At 46.8% G+C, this 27,555-nt stretch overlaps 1 protein-coding gene and 1 long non-coding RNA gene across 11 annotated transcripts in view; both read left to right on the top strand.

Annotated features, from left to right (window-relative positions):
- The window catches only part of FAM193A (family with sequence similarity 193 member A), a 166,975-nt gene extending 143,005 nt beyond the window's left edge, over positions 1-23,970 (top strand). For 7 of the 10 annotated variants that reach the window (XM_082727057.1, XM_082727056.1, XM_082727058.1 and 4 more), the window contains 4 exons: positions 627-857; positions 3,327-4,158; positions 13,885-13,966; positions 23,211-23,970. In XM_082727057.1, the coding sequence (XP_082583183.1) occupies positions 627-857; positions 3,327-4,158; positions 13,885-13,966; positions 23,211-23,304 (1,239 nt within the window). In that variant the 3' untranslated portion in view covers positions 23,305-23,970. The remainder of the gene's footprint in view (positions 1-626; positions 858-3,326; positions 4,159-13,884; positions 13,967-23,210) is intronic. The other 3 variants (XR_014310715.1, XR_014310716.1, XR_014310717.1) reach the window with 1 other exon arrangement.
- Positions 15,850-22,944, top strand: LOC309862823. The gene is made up of 2 exons (XR_014310726.1): positions 15,850-16,500; positions 17,619-22,944. It is a non-coding gene; the product is annotated as an uncharacterized lncRNA (long non-coding RNA).
- Positions 23,971-27,555: the final 3,585 nt, after the last annotated feature.

The following is a 27,555-nucleotide window of genomic DNA, read 5'->3' as shown; positions in this document are numbered from 1 at the left end:
CTAATGGCCTGTCCCTCCAAGTCATGGCAGCCATGGTGCCCCGGGCGGCGGGGGCATTAGGCGGGCCGAGGGAGTGTTGGGAGGAAAAGCCGGGGCTGGTCGTTGCTCTTTCTCTACCTTTGTTCCGTCTGCATTTGCTAAACATGTGCACACACGTGTTCAGTGTCCAGAAGAAGTATTGGCAGCGGGGTTGAGGGCAGTTTTCTTTTTCCCTTTTGGCACTGAACAGGACACCCACAAAGGGACGGAAAGATTCTACAAACACGTTTATTGACATAAAAAGATAATCACTCTGTATTATGTAAGAGGTAGATTAATTGGTATGTGTGATTTTTTTTTTTCTTTTCTGGTTTAAAAATGTCTACTTGTGTACATGCTTTACCATAATTTTCATGAACGTGTAAAGGTTGAGGGGTCAGTGCCAGAATTAACCTTCTGTTCACTCTGGGACAGGTTTTCCTTGCTGCTGCCACTCGTTTACCTTCCTTATTTTTTACCGTGAATGTGTATTACTGGCGTAATAAGAAAAACTTTCATTTTAAAAAATAATGTTCTGAAATTTGCAATATTCAGCCTCATTAAAACTTGAAGCTTCATTCAGACACGCTCTCCTTTAACTGCCTTAGCCTCCGGCTGCACCGACAAGTAGAAACTACGCAGAGATGAGGGAGAAGCTTCGTTTGCGGCTGACCAAGAGGAAGGAAGAGCAGCCTAAAAAAGCAGACCAGCTCTCGGACAGAGAGAGTGTGGTTGACCATCGAAGGGTGGAGGACCTACTGCAGTTCATCAACAGCTCAGAGACCAAGCCCGTGAGCAGCACTCGAGCCGCTAAGAGAGCCAGACACAAGCAGAGGAAGGTAAACCGCGTGCCGGCGCAGGCTGTGGTGGGCCTCGGGGCCACAGGGCCACGCTGCTGCCACAAGGGCCCCTGACCATATCTATCTCTGCGGCCTGAGCCGTAGCTGGGCAGAAGCCCCAGGATGTGTTTTCAGGACACGGCTTCCCCTTTTGTGTCATGGGTTTATTGATGGATCTCAAACAAGCCTTTGGGTCCCTGTGCCCCATGTGGGTGGCCACAGCAGATCCTTGGCCTCTCTCCCAGGGAGGTTGAGGATGGGGCCCCTGGCATTGAGGGAATAGAAGGGGGCCACTGTGGGCTTTTGGAGACTGTGGGCAAAGAAGTTACTTTGACATGAGGCTTGGATAGGCCCTTTGCCACAGCAGCATTCTTAGGACATAGTCTGGGTGCTCCCCACCCCCCACTCCTTGTCCCCACTGGCAGAGGAGAGTCAGGCAAAGCCATCCCAGAAGAGGGCAGGCACACGGCGTTGGTGTCAAGGGTCAAAGAGTAAGATGGACAGCCCTTGCGGACAGCCCTGGGCACCTCCCCACAGGGTGTGGATTGCACGGAAGCAGGCATCTACCAAGACTAGACAAGTTGGCCCAGCGGCGGACATGGCATGCAGAGGCGGTCCACTAGCAAGTGAGACACGGTGCTCTTCACTTCCTGTTCCGGCTCCAAGCGAGGGGACCAATAGCTTCTGCTCTTTGGGATGCCTCAGTGGCCCGGGACTGCATGGTACTGCGGCCGTCCTGGTTTCAGCTTCCTAAGAAGCCAGGCCGCAGCAGGCAGATCCAGGCTGTGCATAGAGGAGAACCTGCAAGGGTGACAGGGCCTCTGCTGGCAGGATGGGTGACTGGGGAAGACGCGAGGCCCCTGCGAGGCCCAGCAGACATGGAACAAGAGGACACTCCCAGAGAGTGCTGGGGATGGTGCCTCCACTTTCAGCTGCTTGTGCTGTGGAGACCATTGTAACTGGATCCCCCGCTAGGATCCCTGCTTATACCTCACGGTTCTAATCAAGGTCCAGTTCATGGGCTTTGAGGAGATGGGGGTTGGCCCCGCCCCACTAGAGCGGGGCAGTGAGACCTGTTCTCCACTTGGGTGTTAGGTCAGGGCCCCCTCACCCTGTGTGCTCGGTGCCCTGCACCCCATCTCAGCGGAGTGTCTGGGTGACAGGCTGGTTGTTGAAAGGAAGGCCCCACATACCAGCTTGTGGGTTCCCTACAGCTCCTGTTCTGGGGCGGGCTTGCTCCGACCTGTGCTGGGAGAAACACTCTGCTCACTGGACGCTGGGTATGGGGGCACTCTGGGAGTGGCCTCCAAGGCTTCACTTTGAACACATGAAACAAGGATTTTAAATAAGGTTTACTTGAACTGTTGAGTTAAATTTTTTAAACATCTGCCATTAAATTTTTAACATAATTTTATATTTAAGTTCTTCAAAGTAGCGTTTGTCTTTGTCAAATATTGCATACTGGAATGTTGTAAAAAATAACTAAAACCTGGGAGGACTTTTGTTTGAGTTCCTTTTTTTTTTGGAAGGACTTTTAAATATAAAATATATTTGCCAAAGTCTTTTACTGGAGGAGCTCAGGGATGCAGAGTCATGCACTCTTCACAGCCTTCATTTGTTTTCTGAGCAAAAGGAATAGTCTCTGTCGAGACTGGAATAGGAGTCACCAGTGAAGTCCAGTTTTCACTTGACTGAAAGTGAACTTCATGCCAAGCTAGAGGGTGGAAGTAGCTAGTGTCTGTTGGCCGTGTGACGTGGAAACATGTTAGCGTGCCACTTGCTCTGTCACACTGGTGGACATATGTTGGGAGTTTCAATGCTCTGCTAGGCTGGAAAAAAGGAATTCCAGTTTTTAGTACACATTCTGTACCCGCCCCATTGACATGTACTTGAAGGCCCAAGCCTGGCCTGGAGAGGCAGTGCGCCAGCCACTGGTTAGCTGGTGAGTCCTGTCATCCAGCCGCTGCACAACAACGGGATTCTGATGTAGCAGCTGCTTTGACCTTGCTTTATTTTATTAATTTATTTTTCTAGCAGGCTCCACACCCAGTGCAGAGCCTGATGCGGGGCTTGAACTCACGACTGTGAGATTGAGACCTGAGCCAAGATCAAGAGTCAGATGCTGAACTGGCTGAGCCACCTGGCACCCCTGACTTTGTTTTAAAGAAGTGCCACTAGGGCAAAAGCTCTAAGGGACATCTTGTTAACTAGCACCCCCCACCCCCGCTACAACCTATAAAGTAACAAGTGTACACTTTAGTAGAAAGATTAAATCTGATCATTCTTGAGAGTAAAATGATTTGGGTTAGGTATGTTTTAAGCTATTTGGCTTATTATAAGCTATTTCAGGGTTTATGTTCTTACTATATGATTTGTTTTTAAGGTTTTTGTTGTTGTTGTTGTTTTTAATGCCTTAATGTAAGAAAATTCAACTGTTGTCTTAAGTTGCCTCTTCTTTTCCCATGGCAGCTGGAGGAGAAGGCTCGCTTGGAAGCAGAGGCCCGGGCCCGGGGGCACCTCCACCTCCGTGAGGAGCAGAGGCGGCAGGAGGAGGAGGAGGAATTTCAGCGGCTTCAGGAGCTTCAGAAGCTGAGGGCTGTGAAAAAGAAGAAGAAGGAGAGGCCAAGTAAAGACTGTCCCAAGTTGGACATGCTTGCTAGAAACTTCCAGGCAGCAGCAGAGTCTGTATCTAACTCTGAAAACATGCACAATGGCTCACTAGAGCAAACGGAAGAACCAGAAACCTCATCTCACTCTCCTGCCAGACATGGGGACCACACGGAGCCCAGGCTGGGGCCGGGGGCTGACGGGGACACTGCCAGCCCCGTGGACTCCAGGGACTCCAGGCTCCTCCTTCCAAAGGAGGTCAGTGCGAAGCAGCAGGAGCCACTGTCTTTTCTCCTTGACATGGTGCATCAGCACAAAGAAGGGAGCGGCAAGCAGAAGCTCAAGCAGACCAGCAAGGCCAGCAGCGAGCCAGCAAGGAAGCCGGCCGAGCCTCCCAGAGTCTCCGAGGGCCATCCCAGACCCCGGCCCCAGACTGAGTCGAAGGCGAAAGTGCTTGACCTCACTTCTCTGGCAGAGCAGAAGAGGGAGGAGAGAAAAGTGAACAGTAACAACAATAACAAAAAGCAGCTGAACCACGTCAAGGAAGAACGGTTGAATCCAGCCCCCCCAGAGCCCGCCTCCCCCAATGAACACCCTCAGGACAGCAAGCTGGTGCCTGCGGACTCTCCGCAGCCCAAGGGCAAGGGCAAGAAAAACAGGAAGAAGAAAGGAGACAGAGTCAGCAGTTCAATCGGTAAATAGGGAGCTGGGGGAGTGTGGCCGGCCCCCCTGTCGCCGGGTCTGCCTTGCCTCTCATGGCTTTGGGCTTCTTGTGGCTTTGCTACAGCCAGGAGACACATGTGGCCGTTGTTCTGTGTTGCTCTTTTGGAATAATTATAGACGTAGAAAGAATCCCCCCAATCACTGTTACCACATCTGCTTTCTCTTTCTCCCTTTTTTATTGTTTTTCTGAACGAAAGGAGAGTAATTTCAGACATGAAGCCCCTTTGCCCTTAAATACTTCACTGTGTATTTCCTTGAAACAAAGATAGTCTCTTACAAAACCACAGATATGGTTATCAGAATTAAGAAATTAATGTATACTGTATACTGTAGCATGATCTAATTATAAACCTTCCTGCTGTTTCTCCAGTTCCTGGAGACAGGATTCAGTCCAGGTCATCTGTCAGATCTCCTTAATTTCCTTGAATGAATTGGTTCTTCAGTTTCTCGTGACCTTGACATTTCTAAAGAGTCAGTCTCTATTTTTTAGAATAATTTATTTGGAATAATTTCAGGGTTTTTTGTTTTTTGTTTTTTTTTAATAAATCAGTCCCTGAGCATTAGGCCAACTTTATTTTTTTAAGATTTTATTTATTTATTTGACAGAGATCACAAGTAGGCAGAGAGGCGGGCAGCAAGAAAAAGAGAAGAAGCAGGCTCCTTGCTGAGCAGAGAGCCGGTTTCGGGGCTCAATCCCAGGACCCTGGGATCATGACCTGAGCCGAAGGCAGAGGCTTAAACCCACTGAGCCACCCAGGTGCCCCTCAGTTTGATTTTGTGTGCCATTTCTTCATGGTCAGATTCAGATTGTGTGTTTTGGGTGGGAATGCCATGGGGGTACTTTTGCTGGTGTCTGTCACGGGGGGCATGGAGTCTCCTTGCTGTGGGGCCATGCTTCCCCCTCTGCTCACGGAAGGGGAAGTGTCTGATGGGGGATGTAGGTCTCCTGCTGCTGGGAACATCCGCTGGCAAGTCTTGCCCAGAGTGGTTGGTTGTTCCCGAGTTGTTTGCCACGTAGTGGTGTTTCTAACATCATTATTCCTTGCACATCTCTTATTTGGTGCTCTTTGGGAGGCACTTTCCTTCCCCAGTGCCCCATGTATGGTTTTCATTTGTTTAGTTATTTATATCACGGTGGATTCATGGAGACTTACTTTGTGCTATAGATTATAGTCCTTTACTGACACTGCATGTTTTGGTCCTCTGGCTGTCCTAGATGCAGTCAGTGGGTGCCCCCTTGAAGGTCTCCAGACCCCACTATTCTTGGAGCACTTGCGTACTTCCCTGCACTAGGAGGTGTTCTGGCCTTACTCTGTATTTTCCCTGTCCCAGCGCTGAATCTGCCATTTTCCAGGGAGCCCTGGTTCTTTCCAGAGGAGAGTGGCATTTAGAAACTTGGTGTTGCTGCTGTGTTGTTGCTACCAGGCCCTTCCCTTTGACACAGCCAGGAGTCGGGGCATGGTGCACGCAGCCTACACTAGCATCTGATGTCATTTCTGTAGTGAAAACCACAGGTTCACACGGTTGGCTCCAGCAGCACTCCCTGTCACCTCTCCCCCTGCCTCCTCTCACCAGGGTTGTGCTTTACTAAAGCAGGTTCAGAATTGCTCACCCTCCCTGCTGTGAAAAACAGTGGGCTTGCTTAGTGACGTCTTCATGGTTCTTTCCTCTCCAGGCTGAGGGCACATGCAGGAGCAGTGGTCTGGGGAGGGAAGCAGCAGCCCCAGGGTGGGGAGCAGTGGCCTGGGGCAGGGAGCAGCAGCCCAGGGTGGGGAGCAGTGGGCAGGGGCAGGGAGCAGCGGGCCAGGACTCCAGCACATTGAGGTGCAGCCTCAACCCTGGCTTGAGTTGAGGCCTTTCCTCTGGGTTGGTTTCCCCCGCCCCCAGCCTGGTTTTCCCTTTTCTTCCTCACTTCCACCCACTCTCTGTAGTTAACTACTCAGTTTCTTTCTTTTACACAAAAGGTAGCATGCTAGAGCTTTTGCCCTTTGCCTGCCCCTCCCGCCAACTGAACATGTTCTGGAAAGCAGGGTGCGTGGGGAGCACGGAGCTCTTCCTCGGCCGTCTGGGTTCCCGGGGCTGCTGGGAGTTCTAGGGTTCCAGGCTGCCCTGGGAGCTATTTGGTGGGGAACTCCCAGCAAAGCGGAGTGCCGAGTCAGAAGGCGAGGGCCTGGCACAGACAGTCTTGTCAGGCTGGTGACTTAAGCCAAGACAGGAGGTGACATCACTCTACAATGTAGCTTTCATTTGCATTTTTCTCTAATTACAGTAAGGTCATATTTTAAAGGACTGTTGTGTCTTTCTTGTGAGTTTTCTGTTCATATTTTTTCTTATTTTTGAATTAGGTTTTTGGTCTCTTTCCTTGCATTTTTAAGAGTGTTTCATATATTAGGAATATTAATTGGCCTTTTACCTGCATCACAGACTGCAGATACATAATTCTTTGGACCGTGTCTGTGATGCTTTCCAGCCATGCAGAGGTTTTCTTTCTCAGTTTTATATAGTCATTTCATTGATCTTTCAGTGCCTCTGGATTGTAAACAGTGGTCGGAAAGCATTACTCTAACACTGAAGTAGGAGAGGAGTGTGCCTGTGTCTTCCAGCATTTGTGGGGTTCTGCCTTTCTCATTTAGCCTCAGTGCATTGAGAGAGTTTTCTTGGTTATCGTGTGAACCATGAGTCCAGGATTATCTCTTCTTAAATGGTTAGCCTGCTGACCCAGTAACAGTTACTAAAAATTCATCTTGCCCCATGGTTCAAGGTGCCTCCCTTGTGCTACACTCAGTTTCCCTGTGACCTTGCATCTACTGACTTTCTGTCGTTTCCTCCTTGCTTCCCTATGTGCCGCTGCTGCACTGAGCTAGTTACTCCGGGGCCCTGTGCACTTCAGGGAAGCCTCTCCTCCCTACTCTTCTCCACTGTGGTCCCAGCTGTTCATGTGTCTGTGCTTCCGTACAAACTTGAGTGCCCGCATGCCACACGGAACCCTTCGTTGGTGTCTCTGAGAAAGAGAGAAATGGAAATTGGTCTATTTGGTATTTCTGTTTCTAATAAGGTTAATTTTAATAAACTATATTTCTATAGTAAATTATTCTTTTAGTTAGATTTTCCAGCTTATTTACATAGATGTCTGAAACTATATAGTATTTAAAAACGTATTTTTCAATGGCTGTTTTCTCTTTTTTAACATTTTTAATATAAATTCTATTAATTAACTTATAATGTATTACTGGTTTCAGAGGTGCAAGGCTGTGATTCATCAGTCTTATATAATACCCAGTGTTCATTACATCACATGGTCTCAACATCCATCACCTAGTTACCCATCCCTCCACCTCCTCCTCCCCTCCTCTCTAGCAACCCTCAGTTTGTTTCCTATGACTGAGAGTCTTTTATGGTTTGTCTCCCTCCCTTGTTTCATCTTATTTTATTCTCTCTTCTATGATCCTCTGTTTTGTTTTTTAAGTTCCACAGATTTTTGAAATCATATGATTATCGTTATTGTCTGATTGACTTACTTTGCTTAGCATAATACCCTCTAGTTCCTTCCACATCATTGCAAATGGCCAGATGTTGGTTTTTTGATGGCTGTGTAATATTCCATTGTATATGTATACCACATCTTCTTTATCCATTCGTTCTTTATCCATAACATTCAGATGTCAATGAACATCTGTTGTGGACTTTGCTGCCGTAAACATTGGAGCGCATACGCCCCTTTGGGTCACTACATTTGTATCTTTGGGGTAAATACGCAGTAGTGCAATTGCTGGATCATAGGGCTGTTCTGTTTTAAACTTATTAAGGAACTTCCATATTTTCCAGAGTGGCTGCACCAGCTTGCATTCCCACCAACAGTGCACGAGGGTTCCCCTTTCTCCACATCCTCACCAAGACCTGTTGTTTCCTGACTTGTTAATTTTAGCTGTTCTGACTGGTGTGAGGTAATATGCCATTGTGATTTTGATTTGTATCTACCTGATGCTGAGTGATGTTGAGCATTTTTTCACATGTCTGTTGGCCATTTGTGTCTGCTTTGGAAAAATATCTGTTCATTTATTCTGCCGGTTTTTGATTGGATTATAATTTGGGCATTGAGTTTGATAAGTTCTTTATAGATTTTGGATACTAGCCTTATATCCGATATGTCATTTACGAATATCTTCTCCCATTCTGTTGGTTGTCTTTTGGTTTTTTCCACTGTTTCCTTTGCTGTGAAAAAGCTTTTTGTCTTGATGAAGTTCCAGTAGTTTATTTTTGCCTTTGTTTTCCTTGCCTTTGGAGACATGTCTAGCAAGAAATTACTGTGGCTGTGGTTGAAGAGGTTGCTGCCTGTGTTCTCCTCTATGATTTTGGTGGATTCCTGTCTCACATTTAGTTCTTTCATCCATTTTAAGTCTGTTTTTGTGTGTGATGTAAGGAAATGGTCCAGTTTCATTCTTCTGCATGTGGCTGTCCAATTTTCCCAACACCATTTGTTGAAGAGCCTGTTTTATTTCCATTAGCTATTCTTTCCTGCTTTGTCAAAGATTAGTTAACCATAGAGTTGAGGGTCTATTTCTGGGCTTTCTGTTCTGTTTCATTGATCTGTATGTCTGTTTTTATGCCAGTACCATACTGTCTGGATGATCACAGCTTTGTAATAGAGCTTGAAGTCCAGATTTATGAGGCCCCCAGCTTTGGTTTTCTTTCTGAACATTGCTTTGGCTATTTGGGGTCTTTTCAGGTTCCACACTAATTTTAGGATTATTTGCTCCAGCTCTGTGAAAAGGTGAGTGGTATTTTGATAGGGAATGCATTGAATATGTAGCTTGCTGTGGGTAGCATAGACATTTTAACAGTATTTGTTCTTCCAATCCATGAGCAGGGAACATTTTTCCATTTCTTTGGGTCTCCCTCAGTTTCTTTCATGAGTGCTCTATAGTTTTCTGAGTACAGATCTTCTGCCTCTTGGGTTAGGTGTGTCTTAGGTATCTTTGCAGCCACCTTCCCACTCTGATACCTGGGAGCTCTGCCACACGCAGGCAGGTATCCCTGGTCTTTCTGTGACCCTGTGGGTCCTAAAACCACAGTGTCCCCACAAGGGCTCTACTCCTCACTTAAACCTCTGGAGCGATGTCCCTCCATGGAGCAGACTTCTAAAAGTTCTGATTTTGTGCTCCGCAGCTCTCTCACTGCCAGGAGCCGGCTTGATGGAGATTCCCTCCCCCATGGTCTGTCCTCCCATATACTGTCCCGGATTCACTTCTCCGTACCTCCTACCGTCCAGAAAGTGATTGCTTTCCTGTTCTTAGAGTTGCTGCTGTTCTTATCTTCGATCTCTGGTTGAGTTCGCAGGTGTTCAGAATGATTTGGTAGTTAGCTAGCTGAATTCCTGAGGCCAGATAAAACTAAGGTTTTCTACTCCTCCTTCCTAGTGAGGCTATTTTAATCACCGTTCGGTGTTTTATATATTTGTGTTCTGTTCCCATTCTCTTTCTTTCAGCTAGTTAATAGTTTGTCTTTTATTTTGGGGCTGCCTGACTGGATCAGTGGGTGGGACATATGACTCTTGATCTCTGGGTCATGAGTTCAAGCCCCACATTGAACATGGAGCCTACTTTAAAAAAAAGAAAGAAAAAACAGTTCATCTGTTTTATTCATATTAAAAAAAAAAAAACAGGCTCTTAATTCATTAACCAGGTTTACTTTTGTTCTTTCTAATATCTCATCAATTCCTACTGTTATCTTTATTTTCTTCCTGTTCTTGCTTTCACTTTTTTGTTTATTTTCTAATTTTTTAAAAAGATTTTATTTATTTATTTGACAGAGAGAGACACAGTGAGAGAAGGAACACAAACAGAGGGAGTGGGAGAGGGAGAAGCAGGATTCCCGCCGAGCCTGATGCAGGGCTCGATCCCAGGATCCTGGGATCATGACCTGAGCTGAAGGCAGCCGCTTAACGAGTGAGCCACCCAGGCGCCCCTCTAATTTTTTGATTTGGGAATTTAGTTCATTTGTTTTTATTCCATCATTTTTATTGTATTTAGTATTTAGTATTTAGCATTTCAAATTTTCCTTTGATCATTCCTTTAAATATACCTCAGTCTGATGATGTTTCCATTGGCATATTGTTGTTTTGTTTTGTTTTAAGAAGTTCAGGAATTTCTTTATTTTTATCCCCCCTTTGTCCAGTAGTTGAATAGTGCCTTTTAGGTTTCCAGGTGGGAGAGTCTTTCTTTCTTTCTTTTTTTTTTTTTTAAGATTTTTTTATTTGAGAGAAAGAAAAGGAGGGAGATGTGGGGGTGGCAGAAGGAGAGGGAGAAGCAGACTCCCTGCCGAGCAGGGAGCCTAATACTGGGCTTGATCCCAGAACCCCGGGATCATAGCATGAGCCACTCAGGCTCCCCTGGGAGAGCCTGTCTTATATTAATAATTTCTAAGTTTTCTGTATTGTAATCAGAGAGTATTGTTCATAATATTTCTGCTTTATGGAATTTACTGATATTTTCCTTGTGACCAGCTTTTCTGACTGCTTTATATACCCTTGAGATAAATGTGCATTTTTTCTGTTACCATCGTGACAATTGAATGTATATAGCTGCATGATGTATTGAATGTATATAGCTGCATGATGTATTAGGGTTAGGTCTTCTGTTTCCTTCCTGGTTTTTTTGTCCTCTTGACCTGTCTTCTGTTATTCAGTATTTAATGAGTTTCTAAGTTTTCTTGTCTCTCTTGCAGTTTTGCTTTATAAAGGTGGTATTTGTATTTGGTGCCCATTCCTAACTGTAATACCTTCTTAGTGAATTGTGGGGTTTAATGCGAAGAAATGTCCTTTTGTTGTGTTTTTGTGCTTTTGCCTTGAATTCTACTTTGTCTAAGATGGTGATCACTGACCCTTCTCTCCTTGTCTCCAGTCCCCTGGCGGGGCACCTCTGCTCTCATCGCTTCGTCCCTTAGTGTTAGCTTGTTCTCTGATTTCAGACAGCACAAATCTTTAATCCTGCTTTGTGAGCCACAAATAGAAAATCTTATCTGTATAAAGCCCATTTGCATTTATTACTACTGTGTGTGGTCTTCTCAGCTCCAATGACATTTATAATTTATATTATTTTATAATTTATATATTTTATATTTGCTGTTTCTTTTTCTGTATGATGTGTTTTCTTAGCTTTTATTTTTGAAAATCATTGGTGTTTGGGAAACTTGGCAGTCTTGCCTGAGTGCATTCCTCCACACTTGTACCTTTGGTGCCCCATCCTTGGGCATCCTTGGTTTCCTTGCTTATCTTCCACAGTGGGCTTCAAGGCAGATTCTCTGACACCTACTTTCTTCCTGGACAACAGTCCATGAGCTGCTTCCATCCTTCTACTTCCCCCTTTTACAGTCTTCTTCCCATTTCCCAGCTGGATTATTTCTGCTGTGTCAGACACAGGGTATTCATGGGTCTCCAGCTGATGACATCCCATGCTTGTGTTGGTCCTCCTGTGAAGTGTTCCCTGTCCTCTTCACCCTTGGGCACATGTCTTCAAGTCAGGGTCAGGGGTACAGAATTCTCTGAGCTCTGCAAAGCAAAATGTTTCCTATACAGAAAGCCTAGCCTGGCTGGGTATGAATCCTTGGGTCACACTTTCTACTCTGATTAACGTAGCTTTGCTGTTGTGAGAAATGTCTTCCTGGTACTGAATCTGGTTATGGTTCTGTCACTTTTTTTTTCTTATACCAAGATGTTCAGTATTGATTATTCTTACCAGAAGAAAGGAAGATTAAAAATTGCTTTGTACGGCAGCTTTTTCAGCAGATATACCTGATCTGTTTCCTTTTGTGGTTGTTCCTCTTCCAGAACTAGTAATGAAAGACTGTTCATCAGAGACTTGCTTTCCTAGACCGCACTTTCATTGTATCTCTAAACACCCCTGCCCCATGTCACCCTTCTTCATGCATTAGCGCTTCTTTGAACCAGGCCTCAGCAAGTCTGGTCGGCAGCCAGGCAAGGTCTGCACGTTGAACACCTAGACAGAGGCCCAGTTGGAATAGTCTTGATGGCTGAAGAAGAATGGTTGGGCTGTGGAAGCAGGCAGCTGTGACTTGATGTGTTGTAGGATGACTCTGCACTGCCTGGCTTGGGCAGGGTGGGAACTGGGCCCAAGGAGCCCAGCTGGGAGGCTGGTGAAGGTCAGCACTGTTGTGGCAGCAGTGGGTAGAGATAGGAGGTCCTAGACTGTTCACAGAGAACTTGCCTGGCCCGTAGAAGGTGTTTTGACATGAGAGTAACACAGGGCCAGAGGGACCCCGTCAGAAACGGAGCAGGCTCGCAGCGGATGGTGAGGGACACACTTTTGCCCTTACCAGGGGGCAGATGCCCAACGACACCCGTAGAGCTAGCTTTAGGGGGCCCTGCAACTCAGGAAAGCAGTCTAGGGCAGTGGTAAAGGTTTGAGGGTGTCGGCATCCCCATGGAGGAAGGAAAGCTGGGCACAGGGAGCTTTGGGTGCTGGCAGAAGTGTGGTGGGAGGGGCTGTGGTCATACAAGTCCCTGTAGGGAAGCTCTTCCCAGACATTTCTGTGAGCTCGCAGATGGGATGGCCCTCTGCCTTGATGGTCTAAGTCAGCAAAAATGACAGCTGCTGTTACACAGCTGTACCATGTCTTATGCTCCTGTGGCGGTGCCCCAGTGAAGGGAAAAAAGTATGTCTTTTTTCTAAAGATGACAAAAAATTATCCCATGCTAAAGTCTGCAGGGAAGTGGAGATTCTGTACGTTCCTTTGATGATGGGGCCAGGTGTTGATGATGGGGCCAGGTGGTGGTGATGATGGGGTCAGGTGTTGTTGATGATGGGGTCAGGTGTTATTGATAGTGGGGACAGGTGTTGTGTCTGCACCGCCAGCCTTCCTAGCAGCCTAGCTGTGCACTGGTGTAGCCTCTGGCGCCCGAGGGCCAGCAAGTGCCCAGTGTCCCACAGGTCCCACCCTGCCCAGCAGACAGGGTGGGCAGAGAAGAAGCAAGAACTTGAAGCCCTCAAACTTGCTGAGATTCTAGGAGTTGGAGTAATCCTGAATCCTTAATCTCCCTGCATCTGGCCTGTTTGGGAGAGGGTGATTTAACTGAAAAGTGAAATACAGCCTTGCTTTTTATTGGAACAGCCTGAAAAGTGTTTGATGATGTCTGTGGGATGTTACATGTAGAAACTAAATGCCTGGGGGAGCCATCTTCCTATAGAGGTTGATGTTAGTCATGTCCTGTTGCTGCAAGGGGCACTTGCAAGGGATAGTGTTTGTTTCCCCATGAGGCTGACTTCTGGGGTTCTGTTCGCTAGCATGCCCCACTCCTTCCCACCCTCTAGTAGGGACATAGGACAGACTCTGAGCCTTGTAAGCATGATGGATTTTTAGGAATCTTCTCAAGGTTTCTCCCATCATGGAAACGTGTCAGGTAAATGTGTCAAGTAAAGGCCAGTCCCTTCAAGCATCCAGGTGTCAGGTCTCTTCTGGTGGGACCTGGAGCCACAGTTGTACTCAGCAGACTTGTGAGTTCCATAATTTTGAAGTTGAACCTGTATGTTCACAAGCAGGTGAGAGATATCTGCCCTTCCTTGGCTATTTGTAAAGTCTCATTTTTGAGAAAATTTTCAGTTTGTGAAATTTTTAAAATTAAGCCAAGCCAGGTGATCTGTTCTTTTGTAATCTGACTTGCCTCTTTTCTTTCATTTTACAGATGATGTCTTTCTGCCTAAAGATATCGACCTAGACAGTGTGGATATGGATGAGACAGAGAGGGAAGTGGAATATTTCAAAAGGTAAGTGTTAAGCCTTTCTGTCTGAAATAATGAGGCTTTCACGGCTGCCAGACATGACCCTCCTGACCCTCCCATAGCATTGCCAGCTGTCCTGGACACAGCTTCTGTCAGCTAGCTGATTGGCCTGTCACACACATTCCCTCACAGCGCTAGCACACACAGGGGCCTCCTCACTTGCCCTCACACCTAGTCCCCACCCCTGTGTGTGAAGACTGGTTGAGGACCGTGGCTCCAGACCAGCAGCATCACCGGGGCACACAGGCCCCTGCCCAGACCTTCAAAGTCACTCTGGGGAGGGGCCCAACAGCTGTGTTCTCACGAGTGGCCCCAGCCATCCACATGTGCTAACATTGGAACACACTGTTACGGCACACTTTTAAGGAGAAAGGTAACATTTCAGAGATTCGCTCAGTTTTCCTGATAAGCAGATTTCATTAGTACTGTGTTCAATAGTATTTTATCTACTTTGTGAATTATGGCAAGCAAATTTCATTTTAAAGTTCCTTGTTCCTTCTTTAACCTGTTTGTTTCAGATAATACACACATAAACACACCAAAGAAGCAGTTAGTTTGCAGTGCAGAAAGCCATTAACGCCTTTCTGAAATATGTGGGTTTGTGTGGGCAGCTCAGTTGATTAAGCATCTGATTACTGATTTCCTCTCAGGCCTCAATCTCAAGGTCAGGAGTTCAAACCCTGCATTGGGCTCCATACCTAGCTTGGAGCCTATTTAGAAAAAATAAAAGATAAAAATAAATGAAATATTATAGAATTATAGATGATTCTGGAAGTTATATTTATTTTATAATGTGTATGTGTATGTGTGTGTATCTCCACAGGCAGAGTAAAGTGTTTGCTAAAGTTGGATGTTCATTCTAATAAAAACTAGGACTAGATAGGCATATCCTTAACATAATAAAAGATATCCATAAAATACAATAAATGCCATAGTTATAAATGCCGTAGTTACAGTGAAACATTAACAGCTGTCCCTTGAGATTAAAAAAGAAGGGGCACCTGGGTGACTCAATGGGTTAAAGCTCTGCCTTCAGCTCTGGTCATGATCCCAGGGTTCTGGGATTGAGCCCCGCATCCAGCTCTCCGCAGCGGAGAGCCTGCTTCCTCCTCTCTCTCTGCCTGCCTCTCTGTCTTACTTGTGATCTCTGTCTGTCAAATAAATAAATAAATAAATCTTTAAAAAAGAAAAGAGATAAGGATGCCCATTGTTATAACTTCTGTTTGTGAAGGTGTAAGAAGAAACAAAAGGGACAAGAATCAGAAGGAAGAAATGGAACTGTCATTCTCAGGTGACAGAAGTATGTACAAAGTCTGAAAGAATCTGTAGGCAGATCACTTGAGTCACTAAGACAATTTGCCCTGAAACTGGATTCTGGGGAGCATTTTGTGGATAAATGCGGAACTTTGGAGAGATATTTTCCCCAGGTAGACCTATAGACCATATCCTTTAAAATCATGCATGACCTGGGACGCCTGGGTGGCTCAGTTGGTTAAGCGGCTGCCTTCGGCTCAGGTCATGATCCCGGCGTCCTGGGATCGAGTCCCACATCAGGCTCCCTGCTCAGCAGGGAGCCTGCTTCTCCCTCTGCCTCTGCCTGCCACTCTGTCTGCCTGTGCTCACTCTCTCTGACAAATAAATAAATAAAATCTTTAAAAAAGAAAAAAATCATGCATGACCTTATCAACAAAGATTATCAAACATGTAAGACCTGGGGAAAAGAAACATTTAGAAATGAAAAATGTAATGATTAAAATCAAGATGTTAATAGATTTGTGATAAACAGAGTAGACACTGCTAAAGAGGGAATTAGTGAACTGGAAGAAAGATGTACCCAGAATGCACCCACATATAAGGACATTAGAAAAGAGGAAAGAGGCTCAGACACATGAAGCAGAGACTGAGTCTGACAGACGGTTGACTGGAGCTGCCCGAGGAGAAGGTGGAGGCTACAGGAGAGCTGTATTTGAAGAGAGATACAGCACCTGGGGATTGTGCGGAGCTAATGAGAAATCCAGATCTACAAATGCAAAAGCTGTACAACATACACCAGTGGGATAAACAAATGAAAATCCATTCCTCAACATAGCAGATGTGAAACCAGAAGACCATGGAGTGAGATTTACAGCTTTGAGAGAAAGTTCTCAGTCTGTAACTATGTATCCCACAAACCTGTTCTTTTCCATAGTAAAGAAAAATTGCAGGAACTTGCTCCAAAGAGATCTGTGTTTAAAAATATATATATATCTTCAAGAGAAAAAGATACTCATCTCAGAAAGACAGTGTGATTTACAGGAAGGAGAGAGAAACTGCCTGATAAATGTTGTTAAATAAAACATTTTCTTTGTAACCACAGAGTAATAATGTCTAATTGACATGTCTGAAAGAACCACAATACTGAACAGCAATAGTATATAAGCTAGATTAAAAAAAAAAAAAAGTCCTTTTTTGTTGAGGTATTTAACAGTTAAGTATTTAATATTCAGACTTGAAGCTAAATGGATGATACACTTTTACAAGTAAGCATTAAAAGAATAGAAATAGGATGTGTAAATTGCTAATCTGTAGAAGGAAAAAAATAAAAACTCAAAAAAGTAAACATAAAGAAATACAGTAAATAAAGTTTAAGAACACAGGAGACACAAGTTCAGCTTTATCAGCAGCCATGATAGACAATAAAAAAGTTTCTCAGATTGTGTTGACAGTTTTAAACACACACACACACACACACACATACACACATGCTTACACACATGCGCATGTGCACACACACATACCATTTATAAGAACATACCTAAAACACAGTGAATAGAAAGGTAAAGAGGAAAAGGAAGCTGTTGTATAACTATGTTATTATCAAAGAGAATATGGATTAATAAAAGGGACTGATAAAGGTTGCTGTATAGTGCTAAAAGATTCAATGTGTGAGGAAGGCACAGAAATTTTAAACTAGGTGCTTAATGAAATAGCCTCCGAATACAAATAGGAACTAGTTTGGGCTGCATAGAGAATCAGATCCACTGTCCCTTTCGGACATCGTCCCCATGGATGTGGAAGATGAGTACAGAGGAGAGTGCATCCAGGGAACAGGGAATCTGTGTTCTGGGCACACAGGGAACACTCACAGAAGTGGAGTGGGTACTGGGCCACAGAAAGCAAGGGTCAGAAGTTTAAGGGAATGAATATGTGTAATTGTATGCCCTCACCGCATCACATTTAAGTTGGCAATTTACCAAAGTAATGTTTTAAGTCCCTAAGTATTTGGATATCTGAAAATATATATGTTTAACTCACGGACGGGTTCAATAAGAAACCACTGTAGACATTTAAAAATACCTGGAACTAAAAGAAGGAAAACACGGACTATGAAAACTGTGGGCTATGGACAGTTTGCTGTTGAGTGCTCTTTCAGTGAAGCCTTAAGGTTGCCGAGTGAGTTTTAAACCTGAAAATTAATGAGTTAAGGATTTTGTTTGAGAAGTTAGGGAAAGAACAACCAAATAAGCCCAAAGAGCATAAAAGAGGATAATACATAAATCATGAAACAGAAAACAAATACAGAGGAGATCAACAAAGCCAAACTTTGACTCTTTGAAAATATTAACTAGATAAATAAACCTTTGAGAGACTGATCAAGATAAAATAGGGAGAAAAGACACAATGCAGTAATTAGATGAAAAAGAACCAGCATGTTGATAATTATCCAAGTTGGACCGTGGCTGCACCGATGTCACCACACTCTGCTTTTGTGTGTGTGTGACATCTTCCATAATGAGAAGAGTTTTTTAAATTCTGTGACTATATAAGTGAAAGGGAAGACATAGCTACAGGTGCTGTAGTGATTCAACTATACGAGAACACTGGGAACAACTTCACAATGAATTTTAAAACTTAAATACAAAATCAACGCAGTAACAAAATAGCCTGAATGATCCAGTAACCATCAAAGAAATCAGAGTAGTAGTTACAGATAATCCCAATAGATTCTGACATTTGTGCAGAGAATTCTCCCAGAACTTGAAAGAGATGATCAGGGGCACCTGGGTGGCTCAGTCGGTTAAGCATCTGCCTTCGGCTTGGGTCATGATCCTAGGGTCCTGTGATCAAGCCCCACATTGGGCTCCCTGCTCAGTGGGGAGCCTGCTTCTCCCTCTCCCCCTCCCCCTGCTTGGGTTCCCTCCTTTGTTGTCTCTCTCTCTGTCAAATAAATAAAATCTTTTTAAAAAAGAGATGGAGATGATCCAGCCTTATACTGATTCTACCAGAGAATTGAAAGGAGGAGACAACACAAGACTCCCCACTTCATTTTATAAGAGAAGGAAGATTTTGATACCAAAATCTGCTAAAAGCAATACAGAAAACATGAAAAATCACAGATCTGTTTTGGTCATGAGTATTAATTGGATGTGAAAAAATTTCACATTCCAAATCCAACAGTATTTTTAAAAGTAATATTTGACCAAACTGGTGTACCCTAGGACTGAATGCAAGGAATATTTACTATTGGGAAATCCACAAATGCTATTTGCTAAATTGATAATTAAAGAAGAACCATATGATCATTTCCGTAGGTTCAGAAAAAACATTTGATAAAATATTAGCATTTCATTAATTAAAGAAAAAAAGAAAAAGGTAAACGAGTAGTAGAAGGAAATATCCTTAGCCTGAAAAGGAGATTTACCAAAAGAGAGAAAAGAAATGCTACATGAAACATTTTCTCAAATGGGAAGCATGGAAGCGTGTGCAAAACAGAGATGCTCTCTGTTTCCATCTCTGTTCAGCCTTAAATCATGGTTCCTAGGCAGCATAATAAGAGAAGAAAAAAATGAAAAGACTTAAAGAATGGAAAGCAGGAGATAAAATTCCATTTTACTTAACAGTTGATCTAACTGACTACAAAGAGAATTACAAAAAAATTAGCAAGAGAAAGAATTTAGTGAAGGGACGGGCTATAGGATCTGTGTACAGAAGTTACATTTCTCCATACCATCCATAATTTGAAAATGTAGTTTAAATAAAGACGATATTTGTAACAGCTCCAGAATCTATGCAGTTTCCATGAATAAATCTAATAGAAGTTGCCCACGACTTGTGCATAGAAAGAGATCAAGCATGAGGGAAGAATTTGGAAGACCTGGGATAGATCCTATATTCATTTATAGGAAAAGTGTAAGCTATCTCACTTCCCAAAATTTATCTGTAGATTTTAAAGCCCAAGAAGGATTTTGTAAAATTGAGTGTCTTTAAAACACATTCGTGTAGGGTGGACATGTGATACAGTCACACATGGAATGCTGCTCAGCCATGGAGAGGAACCGGCTAGAACAGTCTGCAGTGTGGATCCTACAAACTCGGGAGTGGACAGAGGCGCAGCACGCGAATATACATGACACCCTGTTTATAGAAAGCTCAGTTTAGACACAACCAAATGTTTTTAGACACAACCAGTTTTTACATTTTTATAAATTGTTGTATTTAAAATCAGTTATTAACATACTAGCCTTACTAGCATATTATTAGTATTATATAATATAGTTTAGTTAATATTATAGTATATATTATATATTGTATTATATAGTATATATTATTATATACTATATAATAATATAACATTATTAACATATTATTAGTCTCAGAGGTGGAGGTCAGTGATGCATCAGTTACATATCACACCCAGTGCTCCTTACATCACGCGCCCTCCTTGCTGCCCGTAGGGACACCATCCCCCTCCACCCACTCCTTCCCCTCCAGTAGCCTTCAGTCCGTTTCCTAGAGTTCAGAGTCGCTTACAATTTGTCTCTCTCTCTGATTTCCTCTTATTTTTCCTTCCCTCCGCTTTTGATCCTCTGTTTTGTTTCTTCAGTTTCACATGAGTGAGATAATATAATTGTCTTTCCCTGACTTATTTCACTCAGCATAATACCCTCCAGTTCCATCCATGTTGATGTAAATGGTAAGATTTCATCCTTTCTGTTGGCTGAGTAATAGTCCATTGTATAGATGAACCAGATCTTCTTTATCCATTTGCCTGTTGTGGACATCCAGGCTCTTTCCACTGAAGTACACTTTTTAATGTACACCATTCAGTCCAGCAGCTCCACTCCTGACTGTCTGCCCAACAGAAGCCAGAGTATGTATCCACACAAAGATTTGTACATGAATGTTTCCAGAAGTTTTACCTGTGATAGCCAAAAACTGGGGACAACCCAGGTATGCACAGCAGATGAGCAGAGAAACTGTGCTCTGTCCGTCCGGTGGACGCCACTCACCAGGGAAAAGCTTACTCCCGATGAGACATGGAGATGGAGCCCAGAGACAGGTGCTCAGGCCAAGAAGGCAGACAGCAGGTACATACTACGAAGTTGCATGTACCTGAGATGCCAGGAAATGGAAATTCATCCCAGTGACAGCAGATCACTGTTCACCTAGGGCTGGGGCAGCGAGGAGATTACAGCAAAGGGACTTCCTGGAAGTTTTCTGTATCTTGATTGGAGGGATTTATTTATCAGCACCTGGATTTATTTATCAGCACTGTGAGCTCTGTAGTAACTGCAGTTTATTGTACATAAATTATACCTCAGTGACGTATATTTTCAGGGATACTATACCATACATAGGTGTTAAGACTATAAAGAAAAGCAAGGAAATGATCCTAAAAAGCCAGAACGGTGATTACTTTTGGGTTTTGGGGTGGGGACTGCCTGGAGGTGGTGTCCCAGGCTTGCTGCTAGTGCTCCATTGTATGCCTTCTCAGTTTCTTTCAGCATGCATATCTGGTTTCTCTCCTGCATGTGTGTGATGTTCACACAAAAAACAGACGGACTGAGCGCCTGGGTGGCTCAGAAGGTTAAGCATCTGCCTTCTGCTCAGGTCATGGGTCCTGGGATCCAGCCCCACATCGGGCTCTCTGCTCAGCAGGGAGCCTGCTTCCCTCTCTCTCTCTGCCTGCCTCTCTGCTTACTTGTGAGCTCTCTCTCATCAAATAAATAATATCTTTGAAATATATATATATGTGTATATATATAAAACAAAACAAAAGAACAAACGAACTTGGGTTTGATCTGATCCTTCTAGAAGTATAGGAAGAACAGAGCTGCTTTTCTTGTCCATTACAAAGACTTAGAAAGTCACAGAAACAGACTACACAATGCTGAGCTTTGGTTTATGACAAAAGACAGATCAGCAGTAGAAATGAAGGTGTGTTCATAAATGCAGCTGTGAAGGTTTATGTAAGGAAAACTTTTTGGTTGGATCCTCACGTCATCTTACTCAAAGGTCAGCTCTAGGTGGGAAGACTCTAAATGTCACAAGCAAACCTTTTTATTTGATATATAGGTATCTTTTTGACCTTAGAGTAAAGACAGATTTCTTAAAAACGCCAACCATAAAATAAAAAAGATTGATAAATTAAATGACATTAAAATCAACAGTTCTTTAAAGAAAGTGAGGACATGGTGTGTGCAGCACCTCACGGAGAGTTTGTACCAGAACAGATACACATGACAGAACAGGAAAAGACCAGTGCGTGGACAGATGGGCTGTCACAGAAACCCATGCATGACCAGGGACTTGTGGAGAGACCTCCCGCCTGATGGGCTGGGCGTGCAGGGGCAGTGGCTCCCCCACTCCTCGGGGGCACAGAGTGGCTCCAACGACCATGGAGAAGTTTGGCAGAATCAGGTCAAGTCGAAGCCATCCGTTTTACGGAGCCCCGCGGTTGTCTGTCTATTCTGTGGGGGGTGCTCTTCCAACCTTGGAAACAGGCACATGGCCGCCTCCTGGGGGAATTGCATAAAAGCGGGAAGAAAAAGATACAGGATGACTCTGTTCCTGTAAGTGCAGAAATCAGCGCACACAGACCATGGGTGAGGGGCTGCGAGGTTGTGGGCAATTGTCACAGACACCAGGGTGCGGGCTGCATCCTGGGAGAGGACGGCATGGTGCCATGGGGTTGGCAGGGTTGGGCTTCCTTACCTGGGTTAGGGGTGTGTTGATTGAGGCTTTTGTGGTCCCGGTCACCTGGGTACACATGTTTTAGATGTGTAATACGGTCCCTGGCAGATCACATGGAGGCCCAATGGGCAGGAAGTGTCAGATCCTTGGGTGTTGGGGGGGAGGCAGAGCTGGGGGCCTGGGGGCCTGGCTCCAGCTGGCTCAGAGACACCTATGGACGTTCTTGCCACCATGCGTGGAGAGGCAGGATGCATGTAGCCTCATGGGGACCACTGGGAGTGCCGCCAGAGCAGGGGGACACGGTCCAGGCAGGTTGGTTGTAAGGTTGTAAAGGTGAACAACGAAGGTTGTAAAAGTGACGCCACTAGGACTTGGAGTTCAACCAGCTGTGGCCAGGGAAAGAGAAGTTGAATTCTGGGAGGTGGCACACTGCTCGGGGGCAGGGCAGGGACGGACACACGGCTCTATCCACCTGGACATAGACTGCCTAGCAGGCAACACAAGGAGTTGTGGTTGAGTGATGTAAATGAACACACTTGGGCTACATCTGTGTGACCACAGTAATCATTTTCAGGTTTAATTCAAGTTTCTGCTACTCAGATGAGAGCTGGACAGGCGAGACCTTCAGAAACTGCATAGTTAAGGTTTTTGAAAGGAAGTGTTCCTCATTTAGTAGAGAGTCAGCCATTATTGCCTGGGAAGCAGGTGGCAGAACGTGGTGTTTTTCAGATGCTGTTGGGTGTGCAGGGGTGACCCAGAGCTGGACCCCAGGGCAGCAGGCCTGCCTCTGCTGCCACCCTGAGTGCAGGGAGTGGGGGGGGTCGGTGGCAGCGCTGTGACCAAGTCTCACCATGTGAAGTCCCGTGTCCTCTCGCACTCGGGTGTGCATTCGTGGATCAGTGAGGGTGGCTGGGATCTTCGTGGCTTAACACGTGGAGAAGGGCACGGTGGTGGCCATTGGCACGTTTTCAGATGGGCTCATCAGAAACATCCCTTGGGCAGCTTCCCTGGAGGACAAGTTGGAAAAGAAGGACACAGGACACCAGAGGACATTGAGGGCACTCACCTGTGCCCTGAAGAAGAGGATCCCCATCCTCCTGAGGGCCTTTCCCCACTCTGAAGGGTGGCCAGATGTGGAGGGGTCCTTGACGGCGGGTCTGGCATGCTGAGCGCCCTCCCCCCCACCCTCCTATCCTGGGAGGACACTGGACTTTGCTGACACAGCTCAGCTGTGGGCTGTTTCCTTCTGTGACTGTTTGGCTCTTTGTCTTCACAGATTCTGTTTGGATTCTGCTAGACAGACCCGACAAAGACTGTCCATCAACTGGTCCAATTTTAGCTTGAAAAAAGCCACTTTTGCTGCCCACTGAATGAGGACCACCTGGAGAGGGACGCGCGGAAGGTGGGCCAGGCCCCGGAGCTGCTGTGCTTGCCCAGGGCTGTGCCGGGTGGGCCACCGCACCTGATGCCCCCAGACCGAGAACTCGCCGCTCGGCCTGTGTCAGTGGCTCGTGTGCGTGTATCTGTGAGTGAGGCGTGAGCACAGCGCCGGCCGTTGGATTGCAACAGTAGCTCCCGCCGGCTTCCCACCGTGCGGCCCAGGAGCCGGGGCCGTGGCCAGAGACGCGTTTCATCATCCACGTGGCTCGTTGCCTCTGCATCTCGCCCTGTCCTGTCATCTGTCCCTGCCAGGGCACTGCCATCACTCAGCTCTCGTGTGCCCTGCATCCCACCTGAAGTGGGCTGGGCGGGCAGGCGCTCTTCCGTTCTCCTCCACAATCTACTGTTTAAGAGTGTACACGTTGCGCTGTTTGTGTCTGACCCCCCTGACTTGTAGCCAGCTTGTGTAAGATCCCTTGCAGAATGAGAAAGTTCAAAAACAAAACCCCACCCAGTACTCACACCATCAAGTCTGTTAGAGAGTGTACGACTGTATTAACACGGAGGCCTGCCTGGCTACTTTTTTAACATATTGTTAAGTAATATTAAAATCATGTCTTTCTTTTTGAAAGATGGAATACATTAGTACAGCAGAAGACCTCGTCTGGCTGCTTTCTGCTGGGGGTGGTGGGGAGTGTGGTGCATGGGGGGCAGGGTGCGGGGAGAGTGGGGGGCAGTGTCCCCCAAGGGGAAGCTGGCCCACCAACCCTGGAGCATCTCCCGGGTCACCCGTGGCAGCAGTTTAGGGGTCCTGGCTCCTGCCCAGTATCCTTTATGCCTCTGTACCCTCTGGGGCCTTCCACGTGCCAGGCAGCACCAGGCCCCAGGGCGGAGTCCAGCCCGGTGCCGAGAGTTCGGTGAGAGCAGTACTGACACCTAGCAGCAGTGGTATGGGGTCACCACACCCTAACCTACGGGGCTGGGGAGGCAGAGCCGGGTGGCCCAAGGGTCAGCAGGCTGGGACCACATAGAGCCTTACGGGCAGGTGCCCATCCAGCCCGAGGGGAGGGGGGCGGCGTGATCTCTAATGAGACTGAAAAGTCACGGGCGTTCAACTGGGTGTGAACGAGGAATAACGGGCGGTATGGATGGTGAAGGGGGACGGCTGCCTGGTTCCTCTGCGGTCTCTGCAGGCAGGTAGCTTGCAGGAGTCTCTGCGGGAGCCGCTCCCACCCACTTCCCAAGGCCCGGCCAAGCCGTGCCTCTTGGGAAACCTGCTTGTGTGCAGCTGCAGGGATGTGGCGTGTCCCCGAGTGAAGGGGGAGCGATGAGGGTCCTGCGTCCGTGTGGAGACGGGAAGAGAGGAAATGGCCTCTGGAAATACTCTGCTGGTTTTGTCTGCAGCATTTCTGGACAGACGAGATGCAGGTAGGAGAGAAGGGGGCAAGAGGGATTCCAAGGCTTTGGTCTGAGCCCCGGGCTGCACGAGGCTGCCTGCCCTGGGGCAGGGGTCAAGTCTGACATGCCCATCTGACCCCCCAGGTGAGACGTCCGGCGTTGGGATTGCCGTTCATGGACGGAAGGCCACTGCGGAACAAGTGCAGACAGGTCAGGGGTCCAGGTGCCAGAAGCAGTGACTAGGGTGGGAGGAGGAGGGCAGCCTAGAGGACACAAGACCGGGAAAGATCGGCCACTGCAGGGCTGCTGTGGTCAAGGTGAGGTCCAAGGACTGACCCCGGGGCTCCTACACTTTGGGGACTTTGACCACAACCCAGTGGGAGCTGGTTTGCAGGAAAACAAGGGTGGGAATGGCAGGTCCTGTAAATAGGAGATAGGCAAGAGGCTGGCTGGTTTGTTTTGCTTTTTTCTAACTAGGTGGGAAGAACAAGCATATCCCTTTGCTCATGGAATGAGCCTGCAAAGCGAGGAATGGGCTGGGCAGTGACCACAGCAGGAGCCGTGTCCTCAAAAGGCCCTGATGCCTCCAAGAGTCCCAAGCCCAGGCCTGGGCCTCCATGGCTCCCGGTGAGGGCAAGGGAGAGCCAGGGCTGGCTGAGCCAGAGCAACAAAGGATGGGAAGGGTCTGGGGATGGGGGGAGCCTGCTCTCTAGGGAAGCTGCCCACCCAGGCCCTTCAAGACCTTGTCCTTGCCCCAGCCTCTTCTCCCCAAGGACAGTCCCACCTCTGAGCCTCCACTTCCATCTGGGGGACATGTTGGCTGCTGAAGAACTGCAGGGTCTCACCTGTGACATGAGCAGGACCTTGTCAGGGCCATGAGTGGTGAGGGGAACCCCTGGGTGCCCACTCCTGACACCCCACCTGCCACCTTCTACACCCTTGCTCCCCTCGCACACAAGTGAGCCACCTATGCCTTGTTCTAGGTCTGTACACTTCTGCTCCTGCTGGTTCCTTTGGCTCTTTCCCTGGGGGGGTGGGGGTCGTCACTTTACCATCCCAGTTCTCGGAGGATGGATCTGGGGCCTGGGAGGCCCAGGAGAGTCCAGGGGTCGGGGAGATGGAGGGCCGAGGCTGGCAGGGCTTCCCAGGTTCAGCCCCTCCCATGTCCCCAGAGGCAGGCCCAGGGCCTGGAGGCTTGTCATCGCCGGTCCTAATGCCCAGACACACTGCATTTACAGATGGGGAAGCCAAGGTCCAAGGTGCATCTGCGGGACATCCAGCTCCAATGCTCCTGTCTTCATGGGGCCTAGACCTGGGAGTCGATCCCTGGGGGAGCCTCATAGACCACGATGGACTAGCACCTCCTTTACATGGCAACGGTAATCATGAGATGAAATAAAATAACAATGGCCAGGAAAATGCCCTTTTTTTTTTTTAAAGATTTTATTTATTTATCAGAGAGAGGGGGGGGGGAGAGCGAGCACAGGCAGACAGAATGGCAGGCAGAGGCAGAGGGAGAAGCAGGCTCCCTGCTGAGCAAGGAGCCCGATGTGGGACACGATCCCAGGACGCTGGGATCATGACCTGAGCCGAAGGCAGCTGCTTAACCAACTGAGCCACCCAGGCGTCCTGGAAAATGCCCTTTTATTGAACTTTCCATCCTCATGCCATTAAACCAAAATAGTATCAAAAGGAGTATTATGGTACCAGAAAGGATGAACGCTTCTTAATTTAATTAATATTAAAGGAGAAGGAAAAACTTACCTCACGGGTCCCGCTGTTTCTCGGTTTTTTGGTGTTTTTTTTTTTTTAAGATTTTATTTATTCATTTCACAGACAGAGATCACAAGTAGGCAGAGAAGCAGGCAGAGAAAGAGAGGGAAGCAGGCTCCTCGCTGAGCAGAGAGCCCAATGCGGGGCTCGATCCCAGGACCCTGGGATCATGACCCAAGCCGAAGGCAAAGGCTTTAACCCACTGAGCCACCCAGGCACCCCTGTTTCTCGGTTTTAAACACCAATAAAAGCACTCAGTCACCCACAGAGTGAGGAACTGAAGTAACTTGAGTCCTGGTCCTTCATCTTCACAGTGACAGGCGACAATTGTCCTGGATCCGCTATTAAAATGTAAGCGTAAGCCCCGAGGGGTGGGAGGCCCAGCACAGGGACAACTTCCATGTGCTTCCAAACTGTTAGGAACCGATGCTTGAAACGAGCCGGGAGCCCGCTGTGCCCAGGAGCCCTCTGGCTGGCTTTCCTGGAGGAGACCATGTGGTTACAAGGAAGAGTCCTAAACGTGTGCCAGTGGCACCCGGGAAGGAGGATGACAGCCACAGAGACTGCCACACGCAACTGTGAACCCAAGGAAGCTGTGTACACAGTGTGTTGAGTGTTGGGAGAAACGCTGCACATGACAGTGTTTTCTGTGCGAAGGGGAGGAAACAAGGTAAGTCTCTTGGTGCCCCAGCTTCCAGCCCCGAGGCAGTTTCCAGGCCCAGCACTGGGAGTGGGGGCAGAACCCTGCAGACCTCATGAGTAGAGCCAGCACAGGCTGGCATTTGGGGAGGCCAGGTGCCTACAGTCTGCCAATGCTGCAGGTGTGGCATAAACTCCTGGGAACCCAAGGGGAAATCACCAGAAAACAGAACGGCTGGAATAGTGTTTCTACCAGCCATGGTAGAAAACCATGTAACACACAGTGCAGACCTCGGGATAGAGGCCTCAGAAAGCTGTGACCTCAGCAGTGGGGTGAAATCAGCCCTCGAGCAAAATAAAAAGCCCCAAAAGGATCAAACTGATCCTGAGTATCTTAACTGCCTGCTGGAACAAAGTCTGACATTCTTTAA

Source organism: Mustela nivalis (assembly GCF_964662115.1).
Source record: "Mustela nivalis genome assembly, chromosome: 4".
Classification (NCBI taxonomy): Eukaryota; Metazoa; Chordata; class Mammalia; order Carnivora; family Mustelidae; genus Mustela; species Mustela nivalis.
The sequence above is the reverse complement of the archived record's forward strand: the minus strand, read 5'-3'. Positions and strand labels throughout refer to the sequence as shown.